A 10,755-nucleotide genomic window follows, 5' to 3' on the forward strand; every position below is an offset into this window, starting at 1 on the left:
TTTTTTTTTTTTTTTTTTTTTGAGACAGGGTCTTGCTCTTGCCCTTGCTGGAGTGCAATGGTGCCGTCTCCACTCCCACCTCCTGGGTTCAAGTGATTCTTCCATCTCGGCCTCCTGAATAGCTGGGATTACAGGCACGCGCCACCATGCCTGGCTAATTTTTTGTATTTTTAGTAGACGTGGGGTTTCACCATGTTGACCAGTCTGGTCTGGGACTCCTGGCCTCAAGTGATCCACATATCTCAGCCTCCCAAAGTGCTGGGGTTACAGGCGTGAGCCACCATGCCTGGCTCATGATTTTCTGTTTAACCATGGTTATTCAGATCTGTGCTATTTTATTTCCAAATATTTGGATATTTTCTAAATTTCATTCTGACATTGATTTCTAATTAAATTGTTGTGGTTGGAAAATATATTTAGTATTTATTGACACTTGTTTTATATTCCAGCATGTGGTCTTATCCTGGAGAATACAACATGTACTCTTGAAAAAAAAGTTTATTTTACTGCTGTTGAGTGTAGTGTTAAATATTAGTTAAGTATAGTTGGTCGATAATGTTGTTCAAGTTTTCAGTATCCTTGCTGAGTTTCTATTTGTTTTCTTTATTATTGCGAGTAGGGTAATGCAATCTTCAGTTATTATTGTTGAATTGTCTAATCCTCTCTCATTCTGTTTTGCTTCATATGTTTTTAAATTATCATATCCTTATATATACACCCTTATATTATTATTGCCAGCCATTGTAACCATTGTTGCCACTCACCTAGGCCTTGGTGTCTGAAGGGGTGGCCTGCTCCTCCACACCTGTGGGCGTTTCTCATCAGGTGGGACAAGAGACTTAGAAAAGAAAGAGACACAGAGACAAACTATAGAGAAAGAAAAGTGGGCCCAGGGGACCGGCGCTCAGCATACGGAGGACAGGTGCTCAGCATATGGAGGACCCACACTGCACAGTCAGTGGTCTCTGAGTTCCCTCAGTATTTATTGATCATTATCTCTACCATCTCGGAGAGGGGCATGTGGCAGGACAATAGGGTAATGGTGGGGAGAGGGTCAGCAGGAAAACATGAACAAATGTCTCTGTGTCATAAACAAGGTTAAGAAAAGGTGCTATACTTTGATGTGCACATACATAAAACAGCAGCATTGCCACTAGCACGTCTCACCTCCAACCCTAAGGCGGTTTTCTCCTATCTTGGTAAATAGAACATAACAATCGGGTTGTTATTCCATTGCCCAGGGACAGGCAGGAGACAGATGCCTTCCTCTTATCTCAACTGCAAAGAGGCCTTCCTCTTTCACTATCCTCCTCAGCACAGACCCTTTACGGGTGTCAGGCTGGGGGACGGTCGGGTCTTTCCCTTCCCACCAGGCCATATCTCAGGCTGTCTCAGTGGGAAGAAACCTTGGACAATACCTGGCTTTCCTAGGCAGAGGTCCCTGCGGCCTTCCACAGTGTACTGTGTCCCTGGGTACTTGAGATTAGAGAATGGCGATGACTTTTACCAAGCATACTGCCTTCAAGCACTTTTTTTAACAAAGCACAACCTGCATAGCCCTAAATCCATTAAACTTTGAGTCAACACAGCACATGTCTCTGGGAGCACAGGGTTGGGGGTAGGTTTACAGATTAACAGCATCTCAAGGCAGAAGAATTTCTCTTAATGCAGAACAAAATGGAGTCTACTTCTTTCTACACAGACACAGTAACAGTCTGATCTCACTTTCTTTTCCCCACAGGTGTCCAGAGTTTTTATTGGGTATCAGTTAACATACACACAATTGACTGCCTATGTGACTGACTTCAATCTCCAGCTCCTCCATATATCAAACTAATACCACATGGTCCAAGGCCTCCCATAGTAAATCACATTATTAGGATAGACAATTTGGCATGACTCAGATTGCCCTGATAACCAAAGACAGTTTTATCAAGCAGCATATTCCAAAGTCTTAGGGTTTGCCTCATAGAAACTGTGGGCAAAGGACAAACCTCTCTTGGGTAAAGTTAATCCTTTAGCGCATAATGTGAAAATGAGACAGTTCTTATGATTTGCTTAGTACATTGGTCTTGATGTGAGGTATGTATACCCATAGAGCTTATAGAGACTTTCGAACCAGTACATGGACACACATGCTTTTTAAAGACATTCTTGGAGCCTTCCATGTGTTCTCTTTCCTAAAATTGATCTGTCTGGGAATTCACCTGCCTCTAAGGCATTGTACTGTGCCAGTTCTGTTTTCCCACCTTCTCTATAATAGTCATGCCACTTCTGCTTCACAAAAGAAAGGCATAGCTTTCACACATTTAGAACCATGAAAACCTCTGAGGCACCAAATAAAGGAACTGTTAGAAATATTAGGGTCTTTTATTTAAGGTAAGTGCAGAGCAGCAGTGACAACGTCTGGACCCAGGGTGAATGTATACTTACAGCCATTTTGTTTATCAGTCCTTAGGTCCTGGCTCTCAGAAGCAAGATAACTCAAGTGAAGCAATGAAGGAAGAAGAGGGAGGTTGCTGGCCTTGGATATCATAATTTCTGGGGACAACTTTAAGTGGATACTAATATTTCTGACTAGGAAAACTTCATGGCAAATGCAGAAGAGATAAAGACGTATAGTCCATGTTTTCCACTATTTTCTGAGCACAGAAGAAAATGATCAAGACCCAGGTGATTTTTGGTTTGTTATATTTTCCCCTTGATTTTTTGATAGATTTATGGTGGCCTGAAAATGTCAGTTGAATTTAAGGAAGTATATACTGGAATAATTTTGTTCTAGGGAGAAATTAACTTAGATTGCTTTTGGGAGTAGAGGTGGGGGTTCATTCTGCCTTAAGAAGTAGATTTTGGATTGCTTGAGCTCAGGAGTTCAAGACCAGCCTGGGCAACATGATGAAACCCCGTCTCTACAAAAAATACAAAAATTAGCTGGGTTTGGTGGTGCACACCTGTAGTCCCAGCTACTGGGGAGGCTGAGGTGGGAGAATTGCTAGAGCTCAGGAGGATGAGGCTACAGTGAGCCATGTTTGTACCACTATACAACCTGGGTAACAAAGTAAGACCCTGTCTCAAAAAGAAGGAAAAAAAAGTAGACTCAATATGAAAGAATGCATGCTTTCTTGGTAGTTCAACTTTTGACCATTACAATGATACATGAATCACCTCTTAAGAAGGAACTATGGTTGTCATTTTAATGTACATACTCCAGACCATTTTGGTATATTGGTATTTTTTGCATGCTGGTGCCTGCCAACCAACTTTTTTTAAAAATTAATTAAATGATTTATTTATTTTGAGATGGAGTCTTGCTGTGTTGCCCAGGCTGGAGTGCAGTGGTGTAGTCTTGGCTCACTGCAAGCTCCGCCTCCCAGGTTCACGCCATTCTCCTGTCTCAGCTTCCCAAGTAGTTAGGACTACAGGCGCCCGCCACCACACCTGGCTAATTTTTTGTATTTTTAGTAGAGACGGGGTTTCACTGTGTTAGCCAGGATGGTCTTGATCTCCTGACCTCATGATCTGCCTGCCTCCGCCTCCCAAAGTGCTGGGATTACAGGCATAAGCCACGGTGCCCACCTTTTTTTTTTCTTTTAGGCATGTCATTATAAACTACATGACTATGAACAAGGTTTTACATGGTCGTGTTAGTGGCTTTTTTTGTGAAATTATATCCGTATTACTTGAGGATAATTTTGTGAAATTATATCAGTATTTACAGATAAATCAATTATAGGATGTAGTCATTTTTTATTTTAATGCATCCTTTCAGTTGCTGTCAAAATGTACATTCCACTTTATGGTCAGTGTGGCATACGGTCAAAAGGGTTGACTCTGGAGCCAGGTGCCAGCTCTGTGACCTCGCATACTTCATTTAGCCATATATACCCAGTTTTCTCATCTGTAAGAGGGATAATGATATGGCACCTATGTAGTAAGTTAGGACATAAAATGAGTTAATCTATATAAAGCATTTAGAAGAGTATCTATGTGCAGGAACAATAGTTTTACTCTCTATCCTCAGACAGTGTTTCTGACACCAGATATGTGGGGTTTTTCCCACACATCAGTTCAATTCTCCATGCCTATTAGGTATTCTAAAATTTACTCAATTCTGACACTAATTGCCTGGACTTCGGACAGACCCCACAGATTGAGGGCTCAGTCCCACAAGACTGCCCTCCTGAAAAGTGCTGGGTCCCCAGGTTACTCACAACTTCTATTGGACTTGGCTACCAATTGGATGTCCTCACAACCCCCTTCTCAGATCTATTCATCTGCTAGAAGGCTCAAAAAATGCAGGAAGACAGTTTACTTACTATATTACTGGCTTATTATGAAAGGGTACAACTCAGGAACGGCCAGTTGGGAAAGATGCATAGGTCCAGATAATGGGGAAGGGCCACAGAGCTTCCATGCCCTCTCTGGGTATTCTACCCTCCCAGGACTGCTGTATGTTCAGCAGCCTGGAAGCTCTCAACCTCAACCTTTTATTGTTATGGTGGATTCATTACATAGGCATAATTTATTAATGCATTAACTATTGGTGGTAAGCTCAATTTCCATCACCTCTCCCTTCCACAGAGGTCAGGGGTTGGTTGGAGAGGTGGGACTGAAAGTTCCAACTGTCTATCACAAGGTTGGTTCGCCTGGCAACCAGCTCCCTTCCTGAGGCCACGGAAGAGCCCCAGGCACCAGTAATCTCAGTAGCATATAAAAGACACTTCAGCAATTCCAAATATTTGGAGGGCAGAGACCAAATGTATATTTATTTTTCACAATCTGGTATATAGAAAGTGACATGGATAAGAAGTATATTTGGTCATTGTTCCCAGTTCATGACACAGTATGCTTAAAACCCTTGGAATTTCTTCCTGAGGAATAGGTGTGTCTTTTGTTATTCATAAGGAGCCCCTGTAATACACCTGAGTTTCTGCTCATGAGATGACTAATGATGAGACCTCTAGATAGTGTCAGGATGAGACTGGTCCCCAGAAAGACCAAGCAATTAGAGGATTGGAACTGAAAGGAGGAATGGACTCGAGAGTAAGTTCTATAAAAACTCTTGAACAGGCCGGGCTTGGTGGCTCGCGCCTGTAATCCCGGGCGGATCATGAGGTCAAGAGATCGAGACCATCCTGGCCAACAATGATGTCGCTACTAAAAATACAAAAATTAGCTGGGCGTGGTGGCATACGCCTCTAGTCCCAGCTACTCGAGAGGCTGAGGCAGGAGAATCCCTTGAACCTGGGAGGTGGAGGTTGCAGTGAGCTGAGATCCCGCCACTGCACTGCAGCCTGGGTGACAGAGTCAGACTCCGTCTCAAAAAAAAAAAAAAAAGAGTTTTATTTATTATAACTATTTTTTTGAGACAGAGTTTTGCTCTGTCGCCCAGGCTGCGAGTTTTTTTTTTTTTTTTTTTTTTTTTTTTTTTAAATAGACCGCGTCTGACTCTGTCACCCAGGCTGCAGCGCAGTGGCGCGATCTCAGCTCACTGCAAGCTCCGCCTCCCCGGGTTCGCGCCATTCTCCTGCCTCAGCCTCCCAAGTAGCTGGGACTATAGATACCCGCCACCACGCCCGGCTAATTTTTTGTACTCTTGAACAAGCTTCAGGTTGGTGAACATATCAGGGTGCTGGGAGGATGCCACACCCCGAGGGGAATGGAAGCTTGGATGCCCTCTTCCATGTCTTGCCCTATGCATTTCTTCAATCTGGCTGTTCCTGAGTTATATCCTTTATTATTAACTAGGTACCGGAAGTAAAGTGTTTCCTGAGTTCTATGAGCTGTTCTAGTAAATTATCAAACCTGAGGAGGGGTTTGTGGGAGCCCCAAATTTATAGCCAGTTAGTCAGAAACACTGGTAGCCCAGGACTGGTGACTGGCATCTTAAGAGGAGGCAGTTTTCTGCTTTTTTTTTTTTTTAAATGTATATTCTCCAATGTAAAACTTTTAATTGAAAAGTAAACTTTAATGCCAAATGCAAACTTGGAGAGGGCAGAAAAATCACACACAGGCTGTCACTTCACACTTGGAGGGTCCACAGCAGCCGGACAAAGGCACTCCTCACTTCCCAGACAGTGCGGGGGCCAGGCAGAGGCGCTCCTCACTTCCCAGAAGGTGGTGGTGGCGGCAGTGGCCGCGGTGGCGGCATGGGGCGGCTGGGCAGAGGCGCTCCTCACTTCCCAGACAGTGGGGTGGCCAGGCAGAGGAACTCAAGAGGGGGCAGTCTTGTGGGATTTAACCCTTAAATCTGTGGATTCTGACATAGTGTCAGAATTGAATTGAAGTGTTGGACATCTAGTTGATGTTTAGATAATTGGAGAATTGGTTGTTAGTGTTGGAAAACACTGCACAAAAAGAACATTCAGTGCTGCAAATCTTGCCAACACTTACTATGTTATCAAATTGCATATTTTCCATGATCTAGATGATCCAGTATTATTTTGCCTTGTTTCACCAGTGAGGTTCAGATCCTTCTCATCTCTTTGTTGTTTCTTTGGATTATTTATTCTGTGATAAAGTGTCTTCAGTCTTTGCTCATTTAATTTTTTATGGTCTTACTGATTTATAATTGTTTATTTTGACTGGATATTGATTCTTTTATATGTTGCAAATATTTTTCTAGAGTCTTACTTCTCTTTTAGCTTGTTCAAAATATTTTTTCCCATGCAGGAGTCATTTTTTTTTTAAAGCTTTTTACTTATATCATGAACATGTTTTTATTCCTTTTTTTTTTTTTCTTTATTTGAGACAGGGTCTCGCTCTCTTCCCCAGGATGGAGTGCAGTAGCACAATCATGGCTCACTGCAGCCTCAACCTCCTGGGTTCAAGTACTATCTGCCTGCCTTAGCCTCCTGAATAGCTGGGACCACAGGCATCCACTACCACACCCAGCTAATTTTTTGTTCTTTGTTGAGAGTAGAGACAGGGTCTCACTATGTTGCCCAGGTTGGTCTCAAACTCCTGGGCTCAAACTGTCCTCTGGAATTACTGGGATTACAGATATATGCTCGACTTCTGGCCTCATAAGTTCTTCTTAAGTTTATATCTTATATTCATTGTCTGTTAGTACCTAACAAATTACTCCAAAATTTAGTGACTTGAAACAACACTTTAAAAAAAAAACTCACACTTTCTGTGGCTCAGGAATAAGAGCATGGCTTAGCTGGCTACTTTGGTTCACAGTCTCTGATGCGGTTGTAATCAAGGTGTTAGCTGGGTTGGAATCTGATCTGAAGGCTGAAATGGGAAAAGATGCGCTTCTAAGCTCACTTACGTGGTTGTTGGAAGGATTCATTTCTAGAATGAGAAATGAGGCAGTTTTGTTGGGGTCCTCAGTTTCTACCTGTTTGTCTAAGCCCACCTTTAGTTTTTTGCCACATGCACCTCCCCTATGTGCCAAATTGTTTAATCAAAGCTAGAAAATGACAGCTTCTGCTAGCAAGATGGAAGTCATAAAGAGTGTAATCTTAAAGTGGCATCTCGTCACTTTTGCTGTATTCTTTTCTTTAGAAACAAGCTTTTAGGCCATTTGACACTCAGGAGGATGGTACTGCACAGGGACAGGAACACCTAGAGCGTAATAAAGAATTTGGCTAGCCTTTGTTTTCTTTCCTGGGAGGCAACCTCTAAACCCTTGTAATTACCCAAGTTAGTGTCTGTGTCATTCATAGTGGGCCACTCATATTTGATAGTTTATATCTATATGTACAGTGGTGACTCATAGTGGGTCCCTAGATAATTTATGGCAGTGACATGACTCTGGATAGGGGCTGCCCATGCCAAAAAGAGCACTATGTGATTAAAGAGTTGTGGCTTTAAGCCATGTAATACCAGTCAGGAAGGGGAGGGAACTGGAGACTGAACTCAGCTACATGGGCAATGCTTCAATAAACTGCCTACATAATGAAGTCTCAATAAAATCTCTGGACATCAAAGTTTGGGTGCGCCTCACTGGTTGGCAAGTACTCTTGAATATTGTTACATGATGCAGTCAGGAAGACGTAATGCCACCCAGGACTCCATGAGGAGACGACAGTCAGCAGCTTTATGTCTGGAACCTTCCCAGACCTCACCCTGTGCATATTTTCCTTTAGCTGATTCTGATTTGTGTCATTTTGCAATAGTAAAGTGCTAATTGTAAACACAGCACTTTCTTGGGTTCTCTGAGTTGTTCTATCAAATTATTAAACCTGAGGGAGTCATGGTAGCGCCACACATTTGTAGCAAGCTCGTTGGAGTTGAGGGTGGTCTGTGCAGCCTTAAGCTTGCAGCTTGTGTCTGAAGTGACAGCAGTCTTGTCTTGTGGAGGATTGCGCTTTTAACCTGGGCAGTTTGGCCTAACCCAGGTAACTGATGTTAGAAGTCACTGCAGCTAGAGAATGAGATTATCAGAGGCCACCTTAGAGTTGGCCTGCAAGATTTCCACCCAGTAATAAATTCTTTTGGACAGTGGAGTGAGGTAGAAATTTAACTTTCTACTTACCCAGTCAATAGACATCTCACATAAAGATTTTGGAATGAGATAAGCTGACCAGGCTTGAGCAGTTGTGCCCTCTCATGAGTCTACTTTCTTGACTATGCAGCATCCCACACAGTAATATAGGATAGATTCTCTTATCAGTATTTCCTTGGATCTTAGTTACCTCTACTTTACACTTTGTAGTTCTCTGAAAAGTTATTGTGAAGCAGGAGAATGACAGTTTAGTTGACAAAGAGGTCCTTGATACCACAGTTGTAAGACAGCAAGTCATCTGCTAGCCATGTATTTTAATCCTAAATGGCCGTCCAAAATTGGCCTTTTTTGTTGCAAGAATCAGGACTTCGAAGATTATATTCCATACGTTTCTGAATTCTATTATTGAAATGTCAGCCATCAGTATATTTTGTTATTTCTTTTTTTTTTTTTTTTTTTTTTTTTTTGAGACGGAGTCTTGCTCTGTCACCTGGGCTGGAGTGCAGTGGCCAGATCTCAGCTCACTGCAACCTCCGCCTCCCGGGTTTACGCCATTCTCCTGCCTCAGCCTCCCGAGTAGCTGGGACTACAGGCGCCCGCCACCTCGCCCGGCTAGTTTTTTGTATTTTTTAGTAGAGACGGGGTTTCACAGTGTTAGCCAGGATGGTCTCGATCTCCTGACCTCGTGATCCACCTGTCTCGGCCTCCCAAAGTGCTGGGATTACAGGCTTGAGCCACCGCGCCCGGCCTATTTTGTTATTTCTTTGTAGGTAATCTGTCTTTTGTCTCTTGATGATTCTATAGTTTTCCCTTTGCATTTGATGTATGATAGTTTCAGTCTGATGTGTCACACCAGTTGTGACTTCCTGCTCTGAACTTGTTGGGATTTCTGAATTTGAGATTTGAGGTATTTAGTCCTGAAATATTTTAGGTTTTAGATATTTATTAATAGATATTGCTTCTCTATTACACTGTTTTCCCTTTTAGAAACCATAAGTGGGCATACATTAGGTCTTACAACTCTGTATTTCATATTTATTAACTTCTTTGTTACGATTTATCTCTTTTTCTCTGTACTGCATTTTCTGTCATTTCCACAGTTATATATTCCAATTCACCAATAATCTTCAGGGTATTAATGCTGTTAATCTGTCCATTAATACCCATACGTACGTATGTTTTTCTGTTAGAAGTTTTTTTTTTGCTGGGCACAGTGGTGCACACCTGTAATGCCAGCACTTTGGAAGGCCAAGGCAGGAGGATCACTTGAGGCCAGAACTTCAAGACCAGCCTGGTCAACATGACAAGACCCTGTCTACAAAATTGGTAGTAGCATCTACCTGTAGTCCTAATTGCTTGAGAGGCTGAGGTCGGAAGCTCGCTTGAGCCTAGGAGTTCAAGGTTTCATTGAGCTATTACCGTGACACTGCACTGAATTTGGGGCTACAGAGAAGACCCTGTCTCTTTAAAAATTAAAAAATAAAATCTAATCAACTCTAAGGGCCTTTTGTGCTTTATACTTACATAGTTTCTTCTTTTCTCTTTTATTTAAAAGCACTTTCTTTTGAATTCAAGATGTGGAGTCTATTCATGACAGATCCTTATATTGGCTGTGAAGTCATTAGTAATGTAGGGATGTTTTATTTGTCCTGATGTCATTTGCCTATGTTTAATATTTAGAAATAGGTGCTAATATGTATAGATAGAGGATTTTGCTCCTACCAAAGTATATTTGAGAAAGGAATATAGATGCAGGCTGTATTGTGAAATTAAAAATATATATATACTTCTATATTAACAATAGGAGTTTATATCACATTAAATAGGACTTTGTAATTACAGGAATCACTGACCCTGGAGGATGTGGCTGTGGAATTCAGCTGGGAGGAGTGGCAGCTCCTGGACACTGCTCAGAAGAACCTGTACCGGGATGTGATGGTGGAGAACTATAACCACCTAGTATCACTGGGTAAGAATAGTTCCCCTGTGTCACCTAGAGGTGCCTACAATGCCCAGACACTGTTCTATGCTCACCAAATCAAAGCTTTACAGTCACTGTGGTGTTTGGAAGAGTTACATTTTCAGTCCCCTCTCTGACCCCAAAGTGGTATAATCTCTTCTAAGAGAGAATGCTTACTTTGAAATTGTTTTCTTGGCCGGGCGCGGTGGCTCAAGCCTGTAATCCCAGCACTTTGGGAGGCCGAGACGGGCGGATCACGAGGTCAGGAGCTCGAGACCATCCTGGTCTACACGGTGAGACCCCGTCTCTACTAAAAAATACAAAAAACTAGCCGGGCGAG

The 10,755-nt window shown here is 42.4% G+C and overlaps 2 protein-coding genes across 2 annotated transcripts in view; both read left to right on the top strand.

The window, feature by feature from the left end:
• The window catches only part of LOC105514836, an 87,553-nt gene that overhangs the window by 55,530 nt on the left and 21,268 nt on the right, over nt 1-10,755 (top strand). The window contains exon 12 of the mRNA XM_011946493.1: nt 10,298-10,424. Coding sequence (XP_011801883.1) covers nt 10,298-10,424 — 127 coding nt within the window. The remainder of the gene's footprint in view (nt 1-10,297; nt 10,425-10,755) is intronic.
• Nucleotides 1-10,755, top strand: part of ZNF614 (zinc finger protein 614) — a 16,540-nt gene that overhangs the window by 3,078 nt on the left and 2,707 nt on the right. Inside the window, 2 exon segments of the mRNA XM_011946206.1 lie at nt 2,452-2,673; nt 10,298-10,647. Of these exon segments, the coding sequence (XP_011801596.1) occupies nt 2,659-2,673; nt 10,298-10,647 (365 nt within the window). The 5' untranslated portion in view covers nt 2,452-2,658.

This window comes from Colobus angolensis, unplaced genomic scaffold (genome assembly GCF_000951035.1).
Source record: "Colobus angolensis palliatus isolate OR3802 unplaced genomic scaffold, Cang.pa_1.0 Scaffold25, whole genome shotgun sequence".
Classification (NCBI taxonomy): domain Eukaryota; kingdom Metazoa; phylum Chordata; class Mammalia; order Primates; family Cercopithecidae; genus Colobus; species Colobus angolensis.